This window comes from Manis pentadactyla, chromosome 3, assembly GCF_030020395.1.
Source record: "Manis pentadactyla isolate mManPen7 chromosome 3, mManPen7.hap1, whole genome shotgun sequence".
NCBI lineage: Eukaryota > Metazoa > Chordata > Mammalia > Pholidota > Manidae > Manis > Manis pentadactyla.
Genome location: NC_080021.1, coordinates 134,864,308 through 134,890,645, shown reverse-complemented (window position 1 = coordinate 134,890,645; position 26,338 = coordinate 134,864,308). Strand labels below are relative to the sequence as shown.

The window sequence follows — 26,338 nt, the reverse complement described above, 5'->3', positions numbered from 1 at the left end:
GTCTTTATGGCAAAGTTGGTGCAATCAGGCCAAGGGGAGGGCCTGTGGCCACACAGCTGCCTGTGTGTATAGTGGTGACGCGGAGTGACTTGAGAAGCTCTGTGCTATTCTCAGGAGCAAGTGGAACTGAAGAGAACCAGGCAGATGCTATAGTGATCTTAGAATCCAAATTGATCACCTTTCCATTCAGGCTTCTTAATAGGTTAGAGCCATCGGGGTCTGCCAGGGCCTTTGCATATCTCCTTGTGTCCAGTTTTCTCAGTGACCAATCAAACAGTAAATGTGGCCATAAATACCACTCTCTGTGTGCTGGTGTTTGCCCTGTATTTTCTAGAAAAACCAGCTTAGCAGACAGGCACATTCTAAAATGTTTCCTAAACACTCCAGTGACCTCAGGCAGCCTGCTGTGGGGCGGCTGCCCATCGAATCAGGCTGCTCCGTTTCACTGTGCCGCGACCTCTCCAGGCTTCCTGCACGTGGAGCTGAGAGGGTGCAGACGAGCAGTGGAGAGGAAATCGGCGTGATCTGCACCACCCACCGCTGTGTCTCCAGGAATGAGCCCTGAGGAGGTTTAGGAGGATGGCAGAGATTATGATTGTATTTGCTCTCCCAAAATGGGAATTAGAGGTTATTTTGAAACTCCCTCTCCTGGACTGTAATGTCTCTTGCCTCAATTGTTACAGGTGGGGTATGGGAAAGATTGATCCCTATCAACTTTTCTCATCTCCTTGGCTAAAACTGCCTAGCTGCCCTCTACAGTTCTTCAGTGATTTACCTCTGAAATTGTTCTTTACATCAGAGGCTATTAATAGAGGGGTTTTTCCACCTTAAATATGCTCTGTTCTATTTCAGTGAAGTTTTCTAATATAAACATAGATTTCATATGTGGCAGAGTAAATAGAAAAATGCTAATGTAATCATATGGCTGTGAGGTGGGGGGCACAGTCCTTTTCTCAGTACACTAACATCAAAGATTGCTGTCTATAAACTTTGTGAGAGTCAATTTTAATTTTTCTTGCTCTTTCATATTGAAAATCTGTATATACCTTACCTCTTTTTCTCAGTAATGCCTTTCAAAAAATAACTATTAGTTCAATTAAAATAATGTAAGTTGGTTTAAATCTAATGCCTCCAAGTACAGACAATATTCTTTTGGTTCAAAGGAAAAAGAAAGAATATCTATTATCAAAGTTTATTTGAATATTTCATACTATTGGCCTAAAGATAAGAGACTTTCCTGGTAGAACCAATGTAAACCTAAAACTTCACAGAAAGAAATAACTTGTACAGGATTATATATATAGTTGATTTGGTCTAGTGTAGATTCATTTTGACTACTCTTAGAAGAAGAAATTTTTCCCTGCAAAAGTGCCCTCTTATTTATTATAACCCCAATGTATATATACCTTTAGAGCTTTTATTTTGTAGAATTTGTACATTATACATATTTAAATAGTAATATTTATGATATACTTTCAAACACATTTTACAGATACATTAGCAAAAATCACTGATGATTTTATAACCTTATCAAAATTAAATCAAGGCTGATATTCACGAAGTTTTTTAAGTGAGTCATTTCCAAGTTAAACATTTAGTTGTGGATAGGTTTGGCCAAAATATATTAAGATAATTACCACTTATAGAAATAATACATATTTAATGTTTAAGTTGAATTTAAACAATTTTTTATGTTTTGAATTTTATTTTTAAGAAATAATGAATTTCATAAAGATAGCATATCATGTTTAAATTCTTAATTATATACATCAGATTAGGACTAACATAATCAGCCATAGCCTGCCTTTTACCTTTTTAGAACAGTTTAACTGTGATCTAAAGGAGAACAGTTTTCTCTTACTTTCCATTTCTCAACAGACTACTCCACACAGTATGCATATGTCCAAAAGAGAAGGACATAGTACTCCTCATAGATGAGAATTATTACTTCAGTACCGTCTGATAAATCCAGCTTCTTAAGTAACCCCCATTTCCATTCAATCTAATCATCCAATGGATTTTTAACTGTATGTTTACATTGTGCAGAAATGATTACTGTATTCCTCACATTTATTGTTTTATTTCTAATACAGATTCCATAAGTTGAATTTGATTTTTTTCATACAAATACTGTAGTAGAAATACCTAATAATACCCATTAATTTATGGAAATAATCATGAACAAGTCATAAATTATATTCTAACAGTATCAAGTTTCCTAAAGTACTTAATAGCATAAATATTTATACTGTGTAAATACTGTACAAAGTTCTTGTCTTCACAGTTCCTTCCATACTATTGGAATCATAACTCTTAAGATGAAGGAAAACTTTATCGGAAACACAGACCATAGAGGTTCTTCCTCAAGGCAAATCTTGATGGATTATTTTGAAGAAACTTTTTAAGAGAAAGTTAAGAACAATTAGGGGCTTTTGCAGAAACTTCTATTTCTGCTTTCTTCATATCATGATCCAAAATTTCCTATGAAATGCCACATAGCATTCCAGTTGTGGGCCATTCCTTCTGGAGAAAAAGATATAGATTTGTTTTGCTTTCTTGAGCAAACAATCTCACCCTATCTCCTAATGTTAACAAGGGACAGTATTATCTTTTAAATTCCTAGTCCACCTCATTTTACTAATTTTTCATTACTTACTTAGCCTCCATTACTGTAGCTTCAAATGGAATTACCTCAGTGTCATATGACTTCACAGGTGTGATGTGTTAATGAATGAGCTCAAGTCCAGTTCACGTAATCTGGAATCTTTTCATCTTGACCACAGACCTTATACTTTGATTTATAATAAATTATAACTGCCAATTGCAATTGCACTATGACACTATTTTCCTTGTATCAGTTATTGAAAAGGACTCTTTTACTGGTAAGTAGTGAAACCAGCTTTAATAACAAGAGAACCAAAATGTTTCTTAAATTAATAAAACTTTGTTTCACAGCTTCTTTATTTCAGTAAAGTATTAAAATACCCTATTAAATGAAAATCTGAACCTTGATTGATTTTTTTAATAAAGGATAGGACTTTGAGCTTATGTGAGAAAAAAGTGATTTTCCTTTACCATTATCTAAAATAATCAGGTTTTAAAATGTAGAATATTTGGCAGAAGTTAAAGATGCACGTGTCTAATAAGCTGTGGTTTGAAAAGCTGGAGCTTTGTAATGCTTCCTGAGTCAGAAAGACCCAGAGTGATCATGTAAATAATTGAAAATTGCCATTGCCTGGCTTTAGAAACTGAGTGTGCGAGGAGGGAGTGTTCTTGGTTGGCCCAGTTCCTTCTCTTTCTGTTTACTCTCTTTACTCTCATGTAAACATCCCCATCTCTTCTTACAATAATGGGTAGTTATTTCTTGGGGATCAACTAAGATGATAAGCCTTCTTCTTAGGAAGTTTCAACGTTCATCTTGTCTTCTTGTGATGTAAAATAAATACATGAGATCCCTTTCAAATTTATTTAAAGATCAGCATTTTCCTCTATTAGTAATATTTTAAGATTCAAGAAATCATGTCTTTAAGCAAAGTACTGTCAACATCTTGTATTTGTCTGAGTCTCAGTAGATTTTGAAGAAGTCAATTTATTTTCATTGGAAATGGCTTGCTACTCAGGAATATACAGTTACATCTTATGTTTTGTCTTAAGTTTATTTCAATAAAATGAATCTGAATATAAGCTGAAGAGATAAATGGCTTATTTTTAAAAAGAAAACTAAGTGTGCTATCTTTTGAAAACATGGGTCTGTCATTTTTAAGCCCCCTAAGGGTGGAAGCACTTAGTACAGTAGGTATCTCTGTTTTCAGCTGCATGGTAAGGTGGCAGAACTGTAATAGGCACCTAGTAAGTATTTGTAGAATGAAAAGTCATCCCTACCCACATTCATCAATCCATCAAACTCCTCTAAAAGAAAATAACTGTCATCAGCAAGAATCTGTGTCTGGTAAACTTAGTCTTGCTATGACTGAAAATGTCTTAGATGACAATTTAACTGGGTATAGAATTCTAAGCTGACAGTCATTTTTTCTCCATGTTGAAGCTATTATCTCATTATCTTCTGGTGGTAGTGGTGTTAATGAGAAGTCGGCCTTTAGTTTGTCATTATTGTGAGGGATATCTTGCCTTTTCTCTCTGGTAGTTTTGAAGATAGTCTATCTGTATAACAAGGTACAGTCTTATTTTCATTTTCCCACTAGAGTTTCTCCCCCCTTTTTTAGTTTGAGGATTCATGCCTTTTTCCATTCTCTGGAGTTATCTCTTTGGCATTATCTGTTCCATTTCCTCTGTTCTCTCTAGTATTTTAGAAATTTTGGTATGTCTTCCCTTAATTTCTCTTTCTTATTTTCTTTCTTTTTTAAAAATCTTTGCACTGCATTCTGGGTAATTTTATTCTACCAGTTTATCAATTATCATTGTAGGGCTGCTTCGTCTGCTACTTAAGCCATATTTTCAGTTTGTTTCTATCTCTATTCTTTATTTTAAAACTATATTTCCTTTTCAGAGTTTGTATTTGGTTCTTTCTCATATCTGCCTATGTAATACCCATTTCTTAGATATGCTAATGATTTAGAGTCTCTCTTTCAAATTACCTTATTTTCTATAATTCCTCAGATATGGATTCCTGCACTTGTTGCATCTGCCCACTTTCATGGGTTTTATATGTTCTTTATAAATTTTGCCTAAATTCCTTTCTCCCCCCATGGGAATCACAAGCATTCTATGGATTATGGAAGTCTTCCTATGATATGTTTCTGTACCCACCCTTCTATGGTTTTCAGTGGTTCTGGGCTCGTTGTTTATGTTGGTTTTTAGCTCAGCCTTTCCATACCACCCAGGTGCTACAAAATCAGATTCTACAAAAGGCCCAGGCTGGGCAGTCCATGGTTTCACCAGGAATTCTTTCTTCCTAGACTAAGAAAACAGCCTGTTTCTACCCTGTGTCCCAGTTTGGGCTTTCCTAGCTTTAATTTGAAAATCAGATGTGCTTTAAATCCCCACAGTGTTTGCTTATTTGTTTATTTTTAGTGCAGGGAATGCACCCATTTCCATCTCCCATCTACACGTGAGGCTCTGCAGACTGTGACTCAGGACCGCATCCATGGGGACTGCTGACCTTCAGCCGCCACTCACCACTATGTTGCTGCTTTATTCTTGGCACCTGGAGATTTTCCTTTCTCACATTTAAGCTCCAATATAATTTTTTTGCTGTTACTGTCAAATTGTATCCAGTTATTTCTCTTTTTGGAGTGGGATGGGGACTTTACACATATTCACCATACCATCCTGTCAGGGAAATTGGAACAATGTAGTTTAAAATTATTTTTTCTTGATTCACTGTTTTTAACATTTTATGTTAAGCAAGCAACCCGTAGTCTGTAAAACAAATAGGATTTTATCTATAATTTCAACCAACTATAGTTCACATCTTAAAATCACTGATTATTCTTGCAACTGAGTAGAGATCGAAAAGTAGGATTTAGAAAGACAGTTTCTTAATTATCACATAAAGATTATTTGTTAGAAGTTTGACTACTTGTATAAAATTAAATAACTGAAAATCTGCTCAACAATGTTGAGAAAAATTCCTGAATTTAAAGTTTCAATATCCCATTTTTATGCCATCCTTTATATAATAATTAATTTTTATCCTTACTTAGAATAGTGGATGTTAGCATGTGTGTCAGTATGCCCACAGTCTTGGCTGTAGAGGTATCATATTACTGCCATTATCTTTATTGTATCTTTAAGAAATATATATATTTAACAAATAGCTTAAACCAGAGATGATATAGTGGGAACATAGTATTGCCATTGCTTTGGTATTTTTCAGAAAGACATTTCTTTTTAAAGACCTAGGTTAACATTCTCTGACAGTAATATCAGTGAAGAATATGCTCTACATGTGATCATAAAGAGTATCAGGAAAAAATAAGACTGTCTCTTCATTTGACCAAAAATGACTATTTTTTCAGACTTAGCTTTTACTTCCTTCCCTTTTTTCAGATATGTAAAGAAAAAATGGAGGCAGATACATTGACCCAAACAGAGAAAAGCCAACAGCCACATGAAGGAAGCCTTTCATTTCCCCTTTATGTTTCACACCCCGTGAGCCAGAAGAAGAAAAAAGTCTACCGCAGAGGCCAGATCACCTTCATAATTGGAGAGACACCAAAGGGGGTCCGCAGGTATGTGGTCGTAACAACACTGTAATAGTTATGTCAAAAGAAGTATAGCTACTTAGTAAAATGTAGATTTGTATTTTTAATGTATCTGGTATCTGAGTATTTCAGCAAGCTTAAAGTTGCATACTTTAGAAAGCAAATTGCTAATGTTTTTAGATGTCTTTAGAAGTCTAATTCCTAAACTGATAAAAATGAAATCATTTATACAGATAAATACTTAAGTGCATTACATTCATCCATGCACTGAATATTTATTGATCTCCTAACATGTTCCCAGGCACTGTGCTGTGTGCCAGATATGCAGTAAAACAAGGCAGACATAGGGCTTACAGTGCAGTGGGATTTTCATAAGTTAAAAAAAAAAAATTATGAAGTGATGTGTTATAAAAAAGAAGTGGACAGGCCTTCCTGAATAATGATGGGACCTGGAGGGCCACAGCTGCCTCTCTGGGCAGTCGGGGAAGACCTTGCTGCACAGGTGACATATAAGTAGGGCCTGAAGGAGAAGCAAGCAAAGGGCTGGCGTAAGAACGTCCCCGAGGCAGGAAGAGGTGTGGAGTGTTTGGGGCAGCTGAGAAAAGACTGGTGCGCTAGGGCATGCAAAGCCAAGCAGAGTGTGGCTTGAAGTGAAGGCAGGGATGGAAATGGGCTGCAGCAAAGCGTTGAGGTTCTGGAAAGGGTTCGGATTTTGTTCCAGGTGCAGTGGAAAGCTGCTGAAGCATGATGTGCTCTTATGCATGTTTCTAGAGGACTGTCCGGCTCCGGTGTGCAGTAGGGCCCAGTGGGTAGGGGGTACCGTAAGGTCCCGGTGACAGGGTTTGCAATAGAGTGGTTGCCCTGGAGACAGCCACAGGGAAGAGTTCAGTTTGGTGTTGGATTAATTGTTGGGAAAGAGAGAAGACGGGATTATTTCCAACTTTCTGACGTGAGCAACAGATTGAATTACTAAATGGAAAAAAGCAAGAGAGGAGTTCGGAATAAAAAAAGGTAAGAGTTCTCCATGGCTCATATCAATTTGAGGTTCTACAGAAATATACAATAGGCAAAGACCGAGCTGGTCCGGGATGGGGGCCTGGAGACCTAAATTTGGAAGTCATCGGCATCGAGACTGTGAATGGTGTTTAGAGCCATGGGCACATGAACAGCCTAGCACAGCACAGAGAGGGGAGGGGAGGCCCCGAGGGGAGGGGAGGCCCCAGGGCTGAGCCCGGAGGCATCAGCGGCCCACCCGCTGGGTCCACGGCACCGCGCAAGGTCCTGAAGTCCAGAAGTGAGAGTCTCACAGGGGACGAGCTGCTGCCGAGAACCGTGGAGCCGCCAGCAGCGAGCTGGCCTTGGGCGGTCCGAGCCACGGGGGGCGCCAGGGCGGGTGGGCGGAGTGAGTGGGCAGCACCTCAGGTCCCAGCAGGAGAAGCAGCAGGGGCTGGAGGGCATTGTGTGCCAAGGGCAGGTGCCTTACACCCGAAGATGATAGACTTCGTGTGTGTGTGTGTGTTGAAGGAAAAGAAGATGGTTCCAGAGGGAGGACAGCAGAAAGGACGACATTCTGGGGGCAGGACAGGGTGAGATCCAGACCTTGAGAAGGTCCAGCCGTTGAGAGGAATTCAAAGGAAGGGATGAGGACAGGCACAGGTATGGTGATATGTCCTCAGTTAATTGGGAATAAAGTCAGTTCAGAAGGAGAAATTTGGGGACAGAGAAGCTTTCAAATAAATCATTTATAAATCGGAAAGCAAACTCGGTGGGACCAGCATTCCTGGGTGATGCTAAATAAGTCGCCGTTTGAGAGTGATTCCAGGACTGTCTGCGGTTCTGCAGACCCCACTCGGCCTCCGTCACCGCGTGCACACAGGAGAGGGAGGCGGCCGGGTTCTCCCAGGGGTTAGAAGGGAGGGAGCAAGGAGGCTGAAGGGTATGTGGGAAGGAGCGGCTGTAAAGCTGAACCAAGGCCGGCCCAGGGGAGGCTGGCAGTCAAGACAGGGCCGAAGGGCAGGCGGACTTGGGGAAGCCAATAGTATATTCTAGGCTGTGCTGTCATGGGAGTGACTGAGCAGTTGAACTGGAGCATAAGGACTGAATTCAGGGATCTGGAGTCTGTGCTAGTAAGGCACTGACAGCGGCGTTCATGCCCTGGGAATTGAGTCTTTGGAGGGGAGGTGAAGAAATGGGTGGGCCAGGAGTTGGGTGGGACAGCCACATGTTTTCAAGAGTGATGGCAGTGGGAAAGGAAGCGACATTGACCCAGGATGGGGAGTGTCCTGTCACTAGTGGGAAGCAACCAAGAGTCAGTTAACAGTGTAGGGGAGAGAGTGGCTTAGCCGGCGAGCACAGACCTCAAAGAGGGGAGGCATTTTTAAAAGAACACTGGTTCGGGTGCAGCGGTGTGAAGCATGAACCCTGAGGTTTCGGGGTGTGAGGTAGAAGAGCCGGGACCTGCCAGGTCTGCACGGGAGGAGGCAGCAGCATGAGGGCACAGAGGGGACACGGGCGCTGGTAGATCACAGCCTGGCTCCAGGAGCCCCAAGGAGTGGGCCGGAAGGACAGGGGATTAGATTAGCTCAGGGACGTAGAAACTAGGAGGGGGTGAGAGGCAGGTGGATACAGGTAACCAGGGCCTAGTGCCTGGGGCAGCAGGGATGGGAGGCGGGGCTGGATGGGTCCTGACGCCCGCCCACTGCGGACAGAGCCTGGGAAGTGGGGGCTGTGCGTTCCTGTCTCTTCCCTCCGGAGTTTGGCAGCTCCCAGCAACTGGCCCCTTAGCTGCCCAAGCAGGGCTGGTCCCTCAGCATCTCAGGTGCCCAGGTGAGGCGTGGCTCAGAAAGGTGAGCCAGTGCCCAGAGGTGAGCACCCCACACTGCTGGGGCAACACATGTTCTCACAGAGTCATAGCAATTTGGGGCAAATTGGGCAACTGACTGTGGGCAGTCATTTTGCCAGGAGGCTGACCATATACATCTTACCCATCTTTGAGGAGCACAGTGTCTTTATGCCTCTGGACCCTTTCCATAAGAATGCAAGTATAAACAATGATTCATTTTGCCAGTCTTCCTCCTTTCTCTGCCTAGCCTAGGGAACAAATGTCTTGCGTAGGTGAGCAGGTAAAGGGGGTCTGCTACTGGAATGCCAGCATCTGACCTAGGGAGCAGTGGGGGACTGCTGACCCCCCGTCTCTGCTAACCGCCCTGCATTATGGGATGGGGAATCTGTGCCAGGCTGCAGCCTGCAGGCCCTGAGTGAAGCCCTCGGCCTCCTCACCTCGGGAAGCATAGGTGGGGAAGCCGGCTTAGCTGTCCCACCCCTTCTCCCCCAGTCCCTCGGGTACAGGGCAGGGAAATGAGCTATACCTGTGACACCTGACGCGCTTGCCGGGTGGTACCCAACTTCGGTTTCCCTTTCTTGTCCTCCTCTGAGAGGTTATGAGTATCTACTCCAGTTTGCTAGTTTCCACACCAGGTGGTTTTTGTCCACTGGTTGTACCTTGCAGTTCTTTAGGTGTCCAAAGAAAATTCCTTTAAAGCAATATAAAAGGCAAAAAATGAAATGAATCATAATCGTAACTCAGCCCATCAAGGGCAGCCGCACGGTCGAATGAACGTGTGTAACATAGATAAAGTCTGTTGGAAGCAGCTCCTCCCAGAGGGCACAGGCCACAGGGCCGTGGGTAAGCTCAGCACCACCGAGGTGGCAGGACTCGGACAGCCGCTGTGACACCACTAGTCCTGGATAAGTAAAAGACCGCAGCCTGTAACCTTGCCAGTAATGTAATCTTCACAGCACAAATATTTACTGAAAAGGCCATGAAAATGGATTTGGAGATGATTAATAAACAAAATAATAACACCTCATTGCTTCATGTAGAGTGAAAACTGGAACCTTTTAAGAACATGCCTGTTGCTTTCCAACAAGAACATTGGCTGTTTTCAGGACAGAAATTTGGAAGCTTCTATCTGTGTTATTAAATATTCTCCTGGCAGTGAGAGGAGCTGTTGATCAGCATTAGGTAATATCTGGACTTGGAACGGTTACAGGGCCGGTGTGCTGGGGCCTAGACGCCAGGGCAGCCATCTGAAGCCCCAGAGAATCATAAGCATGCTGTGCGGATCACTGCTGAAGGTCAAAGGCGATACACTGACTTCTTGCTCCTGCTCTGGAGGCAAAATAATCATGGCTTTAAAGCTCTTACTTACAGTCATTACAAATAGATCATTATTTACCCTTAAATGTTATCTGGCAGGTGCAGGATAAATTTCAAATTTCTGAAGTTGGCTGATGGACTCCTCATGATCTTCAGCCACTTCCTTGGAAGTTTCTCCTTAATTTTTCAGAATTTTCTCTTTGCTATTAAGATCATTTTGGGGCAGTTTTATTTCATGGTACTTGAATGCCATATAGATTTTCAAATATAGATTATGTAAGTCATGATTCTCATGTCAGTCATGAATTGGCTGACTGGTGGAGAGCATCCTGGGATCCCACAGGTGCCAGGAAATGCCCAATAGTATAAATCTGTATAACCTAAAAAACTGGTAATTCCATGGTCTAAAATATTTTTTTCAGTAGCATAAGAAAAGAGGTCACACTCAGCTAGCATAAAATTCATTTTCATTATAGAACTAAGCTAATATACACTAAATGAAAAGATGACATTGCTTTGTCTCTGCATTTCATATCACTGATGACAAGTTCTTAAGAATAAAATGTAATAAAAATAACCAGTGGTTTTGTTCATTAAATCTTCAGAAAACAATTTGAAGAAATGGCTTCTTATTTTAAGTTGTCTCCTATAAAGGAATTTGCTAAACATATAGCTAATGCCGCATCAGAAGAACGACAGAAAATGCTAAGAGACTTTTATGCTTCTCAGTATCCAGAGGTAAAAGAATTTTTTGTGGATTCTGCTCCAGAACTCATTAAATCTGCCTGTGACAAGGGAAAGACAGTCAGGAAAAAGTCTAAAAAAAGAGAATCTCTTATAAAAGAAAGGCTGTCAGATTCTGAAGCTTTGTCATTTAAAGATTCTACCAAAAACATTTCTCAAATTTGCAGCCCAAAAATATATAAAGAAAAATCAATTAAGTTTCAAAATCGTGGTTCTTGTACAGAGGAGGTGCTTTCCAATGATGCCAAAACTAAGAAATTACCTATAAACTCTACCCTAGAGAATGACAATGGGAAAAACAGCCAAACAGCCAGAGAGACTGTAGCACCCTGTTCCCTCAAAAGTACGTCTGAGTCATATGTGTTAGAAGGCCTAGAATATACAGAGACCGACCAACGGGACCTCACAGGAATGGGCGTTTCAACAGAACCCCTTTACAGTGTGGAGAACAGAAAGATAGAAAATGTGGTGTTAGAAAGCACTTCTGTGGTAGGGTTACTTGGTGACACCTCTATTCTCGACGACCTCTTTAAAAGTCAGGGCAACAGTCCTGCACTCCTGCCAAGGAAAGTTTTCTCAGGACCCGTGGAAAAGGCAAAACGGAGACCGAGAGATTTCTGGGACATCTTGGATGAGCAGAATGACGACCGTCTTAGGAAGCTCACTGACTTGGCCGCAATCGAGACTCTGTGTGAAAAAGTGCCCTTTGCTGCATCATCCAAAAAGAAAGAGGACCTAGAAACCTCTCTTTGGAAATCAAATGAGAAATTTTTGTGGAAGAAATTTAACTCCAGTAATACAGGTGAAAGCACAACTAATATCCAGGAGTAAAACATAAATAACAAGTTGGTGATTTCCACACTACTTAGATTTCTTTGAACAGTTGTCAATATACATTTTTATTAAACTCTTACCCTAGGGGTTTTTTTTAATGTCTAAAACATTATCATGTATTTGTTTTCATTGATAACTGATTTGATCTTTTAAAAGATGTGATTTATTATAGTATAAACCTGTTAGGAAGTAGAAAAGATTATAGGTTTGTTGGAGACCGGGGCTTCTCTCTTACTATGTCTTTGTGTGGCCTTAGGTAAGTCTTGTGCCCTGGCATGCAGCTGTATTCTAATATGGAAGATGATGAGTGTCTTTTCAATTCAAAATAAATGAATTCAGTTAATTCTGGGGTTCAGTCCCCCAGATCCCATTACACAGGCACATTAACCTTGCCCCCAGATCAGGGGCACATTGATATGTTTCTTACTAGCACTTGGAAAATTGTTAACTATTTTCTTCTTCCCTCAGTATCATGCACTATTAAATTATTTTAAGTGGAAATAATAACTAGCACTAAATGTATGTGTTTGTTAAAATAGTAAGTTCATACTGCTCAGAATCAAAAGGTCAGTGTTGTATGACTTTATATGATAGGATGTTGAAGGAATATAGTTACTATCATTAACCACAGGACACCAATGCCTCAATTTTTTATACAACTATTACAATTTAATCAATATAAATAAAGCTTTGTATAGTAATTTTGTACTGTGAAGAAATGAGTAGACATTTTATTTGGAACTGTTACATTTTATTGGATTTAATGTATATGGTTTATAACCAATGGAGTGTGTTCACTGTTGAATTCATTCCTTTGGAAGCATCCCCTCAGCCCCTGTGTGTTCTGTGCCAGGAGCTCGGGATGTGCAGGTGAGCATGACCACCAGGAAGAGTCAGGAAGCCGTAGCTGGTAAGAATCGCATCTGAAAGCCCCTGGTATCATGCCTAGCATGGGGGCAGGGACCTGAGGCCTGTATGCACCCCACAGTCAGAGGCACCATGGCAGCTTCCCTCAGTTGAGCTCACTACAGCTGAAGGTGTGTCCAGAAAAGAGCAGTAAGCCAGGGAACGGTGCCCGGGGGAGAGGGCCTTGAGAGCACGCAGCCGTGGCAGCCTGCCCCCAGGGCTCTCCTCCGGGGCTGGAGGGCCAAGTACGTTTCTCTCTAGAGCGATGTTGAGGCCTGTGAGGTACATTTGGTATCATGGCCCAGCGCATAGGTGTTAATACATACATATGATTGAAATAACATGTTTATGAAACAGTACCCATACAGCATGCAACATGCCTTGACATTTCATCTTCTGTTACTCTTTCGGCTTTTGTGTGTGTGTTTTCATGCTCTCATAACCCACTAAATTGATTTCATGACCCATTAATGATTAGAAACCACAGTTTGAAAATCACAATTTTCATAGTTATTCTTTTTTTTTTTGCTACTTGGAGCTGAGTTGTGTCCAGACCTAGAAAATGCTGTGTTTCACCACTGAGATCTTCGCTACAGTCACCGTGTGATGCAGTCTGCGCAGGCTTGACATACATACACACGTTGGTAGCCTGCTGTGTGGTCAGCTGTGCAAGGAGCTCGGATAGCAAGTAGATGCCTCTTCATCGCAGTTTATAGACCAGACAGTAGAGTTCAGTCATTTTAGTAAAAGTGTATCTTTCATTAAATAAAATACCTTTCTACATTTTTACATAGACATGACTGTAGAATCATAAAATGATATTCATACAAATATTAGTTCTATACTCCTCAAATACTATTAAGGAGATTTTAAACAGAGATAGTCAAAATAGGATTAAAAATATGGATCTGAAGTTTAAAAATTAGTTTTGAACCATTGTCAGTGCAACATTTGTCATTAATATCATGCAGAAGTAGTGTGCCAAGTAGAGGACAGGGTCTAAGATGGAAAGGAGCCAGTCAGAACATTCCTAAAGAGAAAGTGTTCGCTTCCCTGCAGTGGAGCAGTGGGAATGTTTGGTTCAACCTTGATGAATCTGGGGACAGACACAATGAAGGAGTGACAGTAATAACCCTACTCCACCCCCCTGGGGGTGTGCCGCATTCTGCCCATTAAATAGGGACCCCAGCAAGTCCCAGGGGGCTTTTCTCAGCCTCAGTTTCCCCTTTAAATTTGTGATGAGCTGTATCAGTGGTGTTCACCCTTTTTTTAAGCAATTGAACTGTCTTAATTGGAAACACAATTATTTTCAACAACTGAAACGGAGATCTGTTGATTCACACACCACCGCTGTGGCTCTATGGAGCTCTAGCTTGAAAACCACAGGGATGAGATCATTACTAAGAAAGCTTCCAGCTTCAAGTTTCCCTGATACTATTTACCACAATCTGTCTTTTTTACTTCTCTTTAAAGCAATGGAGTTTCTGGTTGTTCACACTCAAGACAGTTATTGAAACTGGAAACTGAGGCAAGATCCTGAGAGATGGGCACTTGAGATCCTCAGGGTCCTCTTAAAGCCACTTCCTCAAGTAAATTAACAGTATCTAAGTAGGTGGCTGCCCCTAAGTGTTCAAAGCAAAGGAGCCTTAGTTTGCACAGATGAGTTAGTGATAAACTTTTCATCAGTCCACAGAAAATGAGAAAGCCAAGGACAGTTTAGGGATGTTTTTTAAAGTTGAATATGTGTTTTTTAAATTCTGAAGTTATCCTCCCTTTGTGGTATTAAAATAGTCCTCTTTTTTATGATGATGATAGTATATCATAGTTTTAATCCTTTTCATTGTCCTTGATATAAAAGTTGATAATCATATGTCAACTCCCAAAAGTTTTATTTGACATTTACTGGTCTGTAAAATCCAAAAAAAGTGGGTCCACAGCCTGCCTCAAAGATCATTTTTTACATCCGAGGAAGTAGAGCTTCATGGTTGCTATGTCTTAAATCCAGTTAACAGTGGGTCAGAGAAGCTTTAAGATCCAGTAAGGTGTCTTCACCTCCACAGAGCCCAGAGTGCAGAGCCGTTTAGGCAGCTCTCCTAGTTCCCATTAATCATCACTGACGTGCTCTCATCTCCCAGTTCAGTCCCCACCTGCTTTTGCAGAGCATCCTCCACCCAGTGCTTCTGGGAGGCCCTAAGGAGAAGGCTCGTGAGCTCAGGAACACACCTTGGGACCAGCGACTGCCTTTGCTCTGGGTGACAGCCCTGTGCACTGACCTCAGGGGCAGGTGGGAGAACCTGCACTTTCTCTCTGGTAAAGGGTAACCATGGGAAGGCTGTCTTGCCTCGTGAGGTTTTGCAGAGTTTTTACGTATAAAAACAGCCCTTTCAGTGTTTACTCTCCGCTCTTGATGCCAGGGTGAGACGCAGATGGACCCTCCCTTTGGAGCCCAAGCTTTGTGGGGCCCAGCCCCCCATGGCCAATCACAACCACCTGCAGAGGCTTTTGGACACACACGTGCCCAGGTCCCTCCCTAGGGGATTCATGTTCAGGGGACCTGAGGTTAGCAAATTTTTATTTTTCGTTTCACTGTAATTCTGATGCGCTAATGCTGTCTGAAACTTTCTTGCTGGGCAGGACTCAGCTGCCTGTGGTTCTGTTTCCATAGACCCCCCCCACCCATGTAGAGCCAGTGGACATGTGGCCAAGCCCAAACTCGAGCCACTCTGCCATTTTGTAGGCCCCCAAGTTATAATGCTCCCATAAAAACACCCACATGCAGTATTGTTTCTCTGATTACATTCAGTCAATAGGTACTTCATTTACTGCAGGTCAACAAATTGTGGTTGTATTTGTCCCCTAAATGATCCCCTAATTTCCAGTCTTAATCATACGTGTGATGTCTTTTTGCCACTGACTTGGAAAATGCCAAGTTGACATTCTCGTTTTTATACTACTCTCCCTCATAGTTAAAAATCAGGAATGCATCTTTCTACAGATGTCCTTTTAGTTAGCTAAGTGGATCCCCTCTGTCTCACTGAAAGAGGTAACTGAAACTTGCTCTATATTGTTTTAGTTTATCTGAACTATGCACCTCTGAATGTCTCCTGTCTCTAAGGAAACTCCAGTGAGTCATCTTGTCAAACTAACATGAATTAGTGTTGTACCCCACCACCCCCTATGCCTTCTAACTTGGGATTTTACTTTTTGTAAAGTGAGACATGCTTCTGGACTGAAAATAGACATCAAAAGAAAGCTCATAATAGTTAATTCATACATGTTTTGTTTCCTAAAACTATTTTAAAAGCCTTCATAGGAACAAAAAACCTTCAACTTTTCACAGCATAAATGTCAGCCTGGGCTCCGTGAGAACTTGGATCTCACGTGACCAGTCCGCCCACTTAACTCCCCTCCCCTTCCCCACACCCAGCACCCTCACTGTGCTTCCAGTTGGCTCTGTCTGTCCCCTTACCCACAAGTACTCACTGGCATCTCCCCCATTGCTAGTGCCCTCAGTTGGCTTCCCTTCAGCGCTGCCTGCCTGGCAAAGCCGCGAGTGCCACCTGGTCAGTGCCTGCCCGAGTCACCCCAGCCCAAGCCTCCTGCTGCCCCTTCTCAGGGAGCCCTGCGCTGTGACCTGATAGCTTTACCGCTCTCCCCAGGCACCCCGTCCTACCTCCACCCCTCAGCTCCACCAGTTACCTTGTTACATTTGATACCTCACCCTGCTCCTACCATGGGGGGAAATACCCTCAGCAACGTTAGCAAGCTGAGCAAGGTGGGAGGCCTCTGCATGTCATGCCTGGGACACCCCAGAAGCCAGAGAGCAATTCACGAGCTGCGCAAGAGGCCACCGCAGCCAGGCAGGAGCCCTTACAGAGACGCCCTTTATATCCTGAAGTGGCCAGAGCTGCCGAGTTGCTCTGAGGCACAACAGCTCCCGCTGCCCTAAGGTGCCTTCAGCCACAGCAGGGCCAGGGGATTGGGCTTGTGAAGCCTAGACGGTCCCCTAGGGGCGCGTATGAGTAGGGGCAGGACCCACCAAGGAACCCGGGGCGAAGGGTGGGTGCTCAGCAGTGGAAACAAAGGGCTTCTGGAGAGCAAAAGTGAAGGGCCCCCACCCATAAGATGGCGAACTTCCTGCTTCTCTTCTGGGTCCTTGGTTCCCGCCGGCGCCACCTGAAGCCCAATCACCCCTCGCCCCCCTAATCCCAGCACCTAGCCAATAGCCACCAGCCCCGTAGAAGTAACACCACAATCAGCTCATGCCCCTTCCTATATAACCCAGCACCTTTCCCCAATAAAGCGGAATTCTCCGGTGAATTGCTGCTGTGTGTCGCTCCCTTCCTTTCATTGGTGCCAAAACCTGGGAGACGGGACACCCCAACTGGGCCCCGTCTTCCCCCCACACCAGCAGCAGCTTGCCTTCGTCCTCTTTTTCCGGCGCTGGCTCCTCACACTCACCACTCCTCTTTGGCCTTTGGGTAAGTTTCCCCAGGATGGACCACTCGTCCCTGAGCTATCGCAGCGCCATTGACCGTGATCGTCCGGCAAGGCCCTGACGCTCGGGGACGAGGAGGGAACTCTCCCCGCCTCAGGCCTTCACAGCTGCGGCGGACCCTCAGGCCCCTCCTCCAACAGCCATAAACGAGGTGACTCCTTTGCGGATGAGAACGCTCCCTTCCCCCTCCTCCTCCTTCTGTTCCTTCCGCCAAAAATTCCTAGTACTAGGTTCCTCGTGACTCCGGCACTCTGCCTTCTTAGAGAAGTCTGGGTGACGACCCACACTTCCTAAGAAACCGACTCGTATACGAGTTTCCGCAGACCACCAAGGACCATCGGGGACGCCCTTTGTCTCCTTGCGGTCTGCTCCCAGTCCGAGGGTCTCCGTTCGTCTTCCCCTGTTTGTCTCCTTCTCTGTCCTTTAGCCATGGGAGCCTCCTCATCCCTCCCTGGAAGCTCACCTCTTGAATGCCTGCTCAAGCATCTAGCCACCCTCTCCCTGACGCCTGATATAAAACCAAAACTTCTCCGTAAATACTGCTCCCAAGATTGGCCGACACACCCCCTAGACAATAACAACCAATGGCCCGCAGGGGGATCTCTTGATCCTAACATCACTCGCGATCTCTTTAACTACTGCCAGTGCCTGAAAAAATGGAAGGAGATTCCCTATACCGAAGCTTTCTGCCTCCTCCTCCCCCCGCCTACCCCCAAGTTCTCCTAGCCTGCAAGTCGTCTCCCCCGCAGAAGCCTCCCGTTCACTCCCTTCCCCCTCCTCTCCTACAACAGCCCCTCCCCCTTCCACCACCATCTCCTCCCCCACCTCACCCCCCTGCAGATCAAGCCTGAGCCTTTCAGCCCCCCTCTAAGTCCCAGGAGCCTCCTCTGTCTTTGCCCCCATCACCTGTTTCTCCCCCACAGACTGAGCCAGAACCCTTCAGTCCCCCACCGCCGTGCGTCTCCGCTCTCCAGATATCTTCGCCTGCTGCTTAATAGCAGGTCTGAAAAAGGCAGCTCGTAAAGTAGTCAATTTTCAAAAGCTCCAAGACATAATTCAAAGGAGTGAGGAAACTCCCTCTGAGTTCTTAGCCAGACTCACTCAAGCCCTATTACAGTATACCAGCCTGGACCCAGAAACGCCTGACGGAAGACATGTCCTTATGACATACTTCCTGGCTCAAAGCTACCCCGACATTAAAGCTAAATTCAAAAAGTTAGAACAGGGCCCCGCTACCCCACAGACTGAGATCCTAACAGTGGCCTTTAAAGTCTTCCATAACCGGGAGGAGGAGAAAGAACGCCATAAACAAAAGGCTGATCAGGCCAATTTCCAAATGTTGGCCCAGCTGATAAAACCACAACCTAGGCGCCTCTCTACAAACAAGCCCCCCCACCAGGAGCTTGTTTCAAGTGTGGAAAAGAGGGACATTGGTCAAGGACGTGCCCCTCCCCCAGATCTCCTACCACCCCATGCCCCAGATGCCACAAAAAGGGCCACTGGGGGTCTGATTGCCCAGCCACCTGAAGGGGAGGCTGGACGAACAACCCCCATCCTAAGCCCGCCATAGTGGGGCTGGCAGAAGAGGATTGACGGGGCCCGGGGGCTTCTCGCCCGACCATTTCCATCACCAAACAGGAGCCCAGGGTTACTTTAATAGTAGACGGTCGCCCCATCTCCTTCCTCCTAGATACAGGAGCCACCTTCTCAGTCTTGCGAGAATACCGGGGCCCTACCATGCCTGCCATTACTCCTATAGTCGGGGTAGGAGGTAAACAGATTTTCCCATTAAACCCCCCCCTTTTATGCACAATCCAAGACAATCCCATACCTTTCTCCCACTCCTTCCTGGTTATGCCCCAGTGTCCCATCCCCTTACTAGGACGGGACATCCTTTCTCTCCTCCATGTTTCCATAACTATATCCACTCCCACAGCCCCCAGTACTCCCTTTCTGATGGCTCTCATAGCCGACGACCCCCCTCTACCCAATGAAAGCTCCAGTTCCGCCCTCATACACCCTGTAAATCCCAAAGTTTGGGACATTACAAGCCCCTCCGTGGCTCTATGTCCTCCTGCCTCTATCAAATTATGTGACCCCTCTCAGTATATCTGTCAGGCCCAATACCCCCTAACCACTTCAGCCCTCATAGGCCTCCAACCCATCATTCAAGATCTTTTAAACAAAAATTACCTCGGACCCACTCACTCCCCGTTTAATACCCCCATATTAGCTGTGAAAAAAAACCATCGGATCTTTCCGCCTTGTCCAAGACCTTCGCCTCGTCAACATGCCCATCGTCCCTATTCATCCCTTAGTCCCAAATCCATACACCCTTTTATCGCGGATCCCTGCCTCGGCCTCCCACTTCTCAGTCCTAGATCTCAAGGACGCATTTTTTTTTTCTATCCCTCTGGACCCCTCCTCCCAAGATTTTTTACAGAAAACGGCTCCTCTCTGACCTGCCCGTTCCCAAAACCAAGACAGAAATCCTTTCCTTTCTAGGCCTGGCTGGGTATTTTAGAGCGTGGATCCCTAACTTCTCCCTGTTGGCAAGACCCCTATATGACCTCAGCAAGGGCCCCCCTGAAGAACCATTATCCTCCTCACCCCAACACTCCTTCATTAAGCTCCGTCGAGCCCTTGTGGAAGCCCCAGCTCTCCATCTTCCTGATTTGTCGAAGCCCTTCTCATTATACATTCATGAGAGGTCCAGTCAAGCTCTAGGAGTCCTAGGCCAACATTATGGCCCATCCTTTGCCCCAGTAGCTTATCTTTCCAAGCAATTAGACTCCACAGTTTGGGGATGGGCCCCCTGCCTATGGGCATTAGCCGCTGGACAGCTCTTGCAGAAGGAAGCTCATAAACTGACATTCGGGGCGCCCCTTACCATTCTGTCCCCACATCACCTAAAGGATCTCTTAACCTACAAAAGTTTACAGACTCTCCCTCCAGACTCCTGACCTTACTGTCCTCTCTCCTCCAAAATCCCATTCACCCCCTTTGCCATCCATACCCGAATCATGACTTTTTCCTCCTTTACTGCTCCCTCGCTCTCTTGCTTTTTTTCCTCATTCCTATTGTCTTTCCCACCACCCCAGCCTCCTTTGTATGGCGATTCAAAGTCAGACAGACTTACACACAGCATCAAACAAAAATTACTGCCCTCATTGCCACATCAGACTGCCCTCTGAAAGGCTGCTCCGAGCCTTTATACCGCCACTTTCCTCCCTCCACCGAAGTGTTCACTAGCAGCTACCTTTATTCTCCCTACCTCTGCTTCCTCTATGACCGAAAACAAGCCTGTTGCAGGCGATGGCCAGACACCTACGGGGATGTCCCTACTGGTCTTGCGCCATTCACTACATGGGTAACTCCCGGTACCCACAGTATTACTCCTCCAACCCATTCTCTTCAATACTAACAAACCCCTTCCTTACTTGGCTTTGGCCCATTGCAGGCCCTATAATAATCATTCTCCTCGCCTGTCTCTTCTTACCTTGTAAAGTTTGTCAAATCCCAAGTCAGTAAAATCTCTAATCAAACTTTCAACCAGCTTTTACTCAGGAACTACCAGCTTTTAGCCACAGAAGATCCCTCACCCTCACATAACCTCCTCACCACACGCTGAGATGGACCCCTCTCTCTGCTGGAAACTGTTCCTGGAAACAATGGCCGCAGACGCCTGGCTTCTGGCACCCCTATCCTCTTGGCACCACTAGAATCATCAAGTCCTCGACCTATGGTTACAGGGAACCTTCATTGATTTCCAACCTGAAGAAGTCCACATCTACTCGTCCTTACTGTGGGGAGTCCTATCAACCCTTTCCTCCCAGTCCTCAAGCCCTCACTCCCTTCTCCGCCCCCGTTCAGCAGGAAGCAGTCAGAGAGAAAGCAACGTCCACAACCCCATAGAGGAGAAAGGGGGGAATGAAGGGCCCCCACCCATAAGATGGCGAACTTCCTGCTTCTCTTCTGGGTCCTCGGTTCCCGCTGGCGCCACATGAAGCCCAATCACCCCTCGCCCCCCTAATCCTAGCACCTAGCCAATAGCCACCAGCCCCGTAGAAGTGACACCTCAATCAGCTCATGCCCCTTCCTATATAACCCAGCACCTTTCCCTAATAAAGCGGAATTCTCCGGTGAATTGCTGCTGTGTGTCGCTCCCTTCCTTTCAAAAAGCAGGAACACGCTTGGGCTGGAGCCATCCACAAAGGCCAGCCCCCAGTTCCAGGGATGGGTTGGTGGCCTGAAAGAGTGGGAAGGCTGGAACCTCGCTTCCTGCAGTCTCCGTTGGCCTGACGAGTCCTGGATGAGCAGGCGTGTGGGCCTAGCACAAAAATTCGCGTTTTGTTTTGGCCTAATTAAAAATGTTTCTGACAACCTAGCCTCCAAAATATACAAAGGGGACGGGAGACAGCGGGTCAGAGGGAGAGAGAGGCCCGTGGGGTACCTACCAGGGGCCTTGCGTGCCCGGGCTCACCTCCCGCGCCTGTGACTGTGCGATGGTGTCAGCCTCCGGGACGTGCGCTGCGCTGCTCGGCCCTGCACCCGCCATCCCGGGCCGCCCCGCCGGTGTTAGCACCTGTGTGCACAGATCGTCACTTAAATAAAAGCTCGTTTGGGGTTTTCCGAAGGTCACCCGCCGCCGCTGAGGCTCGACGCTCGAAAGCCCGGCGCGACGCCCCAAGACCCGAGCAGGGGGGAAAATCCCTGAGTCAGGTCTTTATTTCCCTTTGGAGAGAAGGGTTAGAAAGCTAGCTAAGTTAAGCTCCGTCCGTACTGATGGGAAACAGGAACGCCAATTCCAGGGCCCTGCGTCCCCAGGGTGCGTCTGGTGCCATTGGCCCAAACCGCAGGGAAGCCCCAAGGCCCTCCGTGCGCAGGGAGCCAGGCGGGTCGGCAGCCTATCCGCCGGCCGGGGCCGAGACCCCCCGCGCGAGGACGAAGGGCGCAGGGACAGCCGTTGGTGCGGTCCTGCCTCCCTAGAGCCGCGCAGCGCGTGATGGCCCCCGACCCCGCGGTCTAGGGCCCAGACGGGATTAGGAAGCTCGCGGGGAACAATCCGGGGGAGGCTGGGAGGGCGGTGGCCGGCACCTGAGGGGACCCAGGGCCGGCGGGACGCGACTTCCCCCGCGGGCGCCGCACAGCCGGCGTCGGACCCGTGGGGTCAGAGTTCACGGGCCGCGAAGGGCGAGGCCCGGGGTCCTGGCCGCGGATGGCGCGCGGCCGCCGGGTGTGAACGGCGGCGGTTTCTGCGGTCTGGCAGGCGGCCGGCTGGAACACCAGCTTCAACTTGCTCCCGGGCGTCTCCCGAGGTCCTGGGAAGCAAGAAGGCGGCTGGCGGAAGGGGAGCTTGGACGGGGCTCCGCGCGCCCGAGGCCGCGGCGGCCCGGCTGGGCACCTCCGGGCGGCACCTGCACTCCGGCCCGGCGCGCCGGGAACAGGCCCCCGCCGCGCGCCCGCCGCTTCTACCCAGGCCCGGCCCCCGGGTCCCGCCCCGACCCCGACCCCGACCCCGCCCGGGGCGACCCGGCAGCCGCCTGCTCACCGTCCACCTAACTCGGGCCCAAAGCCGGAGCCGGGGGCGCGCCCTCGCCTGTACTTCCCGAACCCCACCGCCCCGGGCCCGCCTGGACGCCTGCAGACTGCACCCTGCATCCGAGTCTTCCGCTGCTCTCTCCCGCGGCTTCCCACACCGAAGCCGCAGGAGCCTGGTGAAGCACACGGGGTCCTCGCTGGCCGTGAACTTCCATTTCCCCTGTTAAGCAGGCTGAGGGGGATTGGGCTGCGGGAAAAAAGGCTCTGAGGCTTCACATGCATTGAGCACTTAGTGTGCCATTGTTAAATACTTCGAGTGGATTTTCTCATTTAACTGCCCAACAACCCTTATAGGTAGGTATTATTACTGTTATCTGTGTTTTACAGAAGAAATGACACACAGAGGGTCACACAGCTTGCGAGCGCAGAGGCAGTCTGGAGCCCGGCAATCTGTCCCAGGGTCTGTTAGTCATTTTAGCCCACTTCTCCGAAAGCCTTGACCTTCCTAAGGGGGATGGAATGACCCAGAGCACCGGCTGTGTCCTGGGAGCCGAGGCAGCCAGCATCTGCTAACAGCAGTACTAAGTGGATGGGGCAGGTGGATGTCGGGGGGTTTGACCTGGAGCGTCCCAGAGGCCGTTGACGTGCCGGCCTTAATGGATTAGAAGCCTGCCTTTCTGGGCTTGGACAGCCTCCACTCCGCTCCTCCTAGTGCTCTTCTTGCTGGGCAGCATGCTGGAGATAACACAGGTCTCCTGCCACAAGGCAGAATTGTGACATTGTCCTTACTCTCCATCGAACGAAAGCAGGCTCCCTTTAAGCCATCCACACCCCCCAGTGCCCTCCCATCCCCAGCTCCTGTCAGGCACTGGCCTCTGGCCACTGGCCACTTCTTCTGAGTGTGAATGAGGCCAAGTCTGGGCTGCCTCTGTCCTGGGGGGCAGTGGGATTTCTGTCATTAAATAGTGGCTCAGAAATCATGAGTCAGAGGTGGTCCCATTTCCCTGACCTACAAATGACGTCACAAGGGTTCCGGGCCCCCATTTCCTGCCTAGGAATTAGGGTGTTTCCTCCCCACCCTCCCCCAACGACCTAGATAAGACACCAGAGATTCCCCAGAAACGGTAAACGGGGGCCATTTGATTAGCCTTTGCTCTAATGAGTCCTGTTTTTTATTTCTGTGAACTTACCCATTATATAATACGAGGTTCTTATTTATTCCTGGAATAAATAGATATTGCTTTTTTTATACAACTCTAATTTTTCTGCATGGATCTATAATATAAATTCGAGAGTACAAAAGGACACAGTCTCTTCACACAGGGAGCAAGCTTTGCCATCACTGTTAACAGCTTCCTAGGTCTTTTTCTGAAATAGTCCGCACATTTATATATATGCTTCCTTACTTTTTAAAAAAAAATTTTTATTAAGGTATGATTGATATACACTCTTAATGAAGGTTTCACATGAAAAAGCAATGTGGTTACTACATTTACCCATATTATCTAGTCCCCACCCCATACCCCAGTGCAGTCACTGTCCATCAGTGCAGCAAGTTGCCAGAGATCCACTATGTGCCTTCTCTGTGCTACACTGTTCTCCCCGTGACCCCCTACACCATGTGTCCTAAACATAATACCCCTCAGTCCCCTTCTCCCTCCCTCCCCACCCGCCCTCCCACTCCCCTCCCCTTTGGTAATCACTAGTTCATTCTTGGAGTCTCTGAGTCGGCTACCATGTTGTTCCTTCAGTTTTGCTTTATTGTTATACTCCACAAATGAGGGAAATCATTTGGCATTTGTCTTTCTCCGCCTGGCTTATTTCACTGAGCATAATGTCCTCCAGCTCCATCCATGTTGTTGCAAATGGTAGGATTTGTTTCTTTCTTACAGCTGAATAGTATTCCACTGTATATACGTACCACATCTTTATCCATTCATCTACTGATGGACACTTAGGTTGTTTCCATATCTTGGCTATTGTAAAAAGTGCTGCGATAAACATAGGGGTGCATATGTCTTTTTGAATCTGAGAAGTTGTATTCTTTGGGTATATTCCAAAAAGTGGGATTCCTGGGTCAAATGGTATTTCTATTTTCAGTTTTTTGAGGAACCTCCATATTGCTTTCCACAATGGTTGCACTAGCTTACATTCCCACCAGCAGTGTAGGAGGGTTCCCCTTTCTCTGAATGCTCACCAGCATTTGTTGTTCTTAGTCTTTTCGATACTGGCCATCTTCACTTGTGTGAGTTGATATCTCATTGTGGTTTTAATTTGCATTTCCCTGATGATTAGTGATATGGAGCATCTTTTCATGTGTCTGTTGGCCATCTGAATTTCTTCGTTGGAGAACTGTCTCTTCATATCCTCTGCCCATTTGTTAATCGGGTTATTTGCTTTTTGGGTGTTGAGGTGTGTAAGTTCTTTATATATTTTGGATGTTAACCCCTTGTCAGATATATCATTTACAAATATATTCTCCCATACTGTAGGATGCCTTTTTGTTTTCTTGATGATGTCCTTTGCCATACAAAAACTTTTTAGTTTGATGTAGTCCCATGAGTTCATTTTTGCTTTTGTTTCCCTTTCTTGAAGGGATGGGTTCAGGAAGAAGTTGCTCATGCTTATATTCAGATGTTTGCCTATGTTATTTTCTAGGAGTTTTATGGTTTCATGACTTACATTCAAGTCCTTAATCCATTTCTCCATTTCGAGTTTACTTTTTTTTTTTTTTTGTAGATAATTATTTTTTATTGAACGGTAGTTGACACGCAGTATTACATTACATTAGTTTCAGGTGTACAACATAGTGATTCAACATTTATATACATGATAATTCTAGGTACCAGCTATCACCATACCAAGCTGTTACAATATCTTGACTATATTCCTTATGCTATACATTACATCCCGGTTACTTATTTATTTTACCATTGGAAGTGTGTACTTTTTTTTTTTTGTGAGGGCATCTCTCATATTTATTGATCAAATGGTTGTTAACAACAATAAAATTCTGTATAGGGGAGTCAATGCTCAATGCACAATCATTAATACACCCCAAGCCTAATTTTCATCAGTCTCCAATCTTCTGAAGCATAACGAACAAGTTCTTACATGGAGAACAAATTCTTACATAGTGAATAAGTTACATAGTGAACAGTACAAGGGCAGTCATCACAGAAACTTTCAGTTTTGCTCATGCATTATGAACTATAACCAGTCAGTTCAAATATGAATACTCATTTGATTTTTATACTTGATTTATATGTGGATACCACATTTCTCTCTTTATTATTATTATTTTTAATAAAATGCTGAAGTGGTAGATAGATACAAGATAAAGGTAGAAAACATAGTTTAGTGTTGTAAGGGAGCAAATGTAGATAATCAGGTGTGTGCCTGTAGACTATGTGTTAATCCAAGCTAGACAAGGGCAATAAAACATCCACGTATGCAGAAGATTTCTCTCAGAACAGGGGGGGTGAGGTTCTA

At 45.7% G+C, this 26,338-nt stretch overlaps 1 protein-coding gene across 6 annotated transcripts in view; it reads left to right on the top strand.

The window, feature by feature from the left end:
- The window catches only part of ERCC6L2 (ERCC excision repair 6 like 2), a 210,056-nt gene that overhangs the window by 158,440 nt on the left and 25,278 nt on the right, over nt 1-26,338 (top strand). For 4 of the 6 annotated variants that reach the window (XM_036904380.2, XM_036904381.2, XM_036904379.2 and 1 more), the window contains 2 exons: nt 6,010-6,191; nt 10,929-12,411. In XM_036904380.2, the coding sequence (XP_036760275.2) occupies nt 6,010-6,191; nt 10,929-11,898 (1,152 nt within the window). In that variant the 3' untranslated portion in view covers nt 11,899-12,411. Of the gene's footprint in view, nt 1-6,009; nt 6,192-10,928; nt 12,412-26,338 lie in introns of those variants that run through there. The other 2 variants (XM_036904383.2, XM_036904385.2) reach the window with 1 other exon arrangement.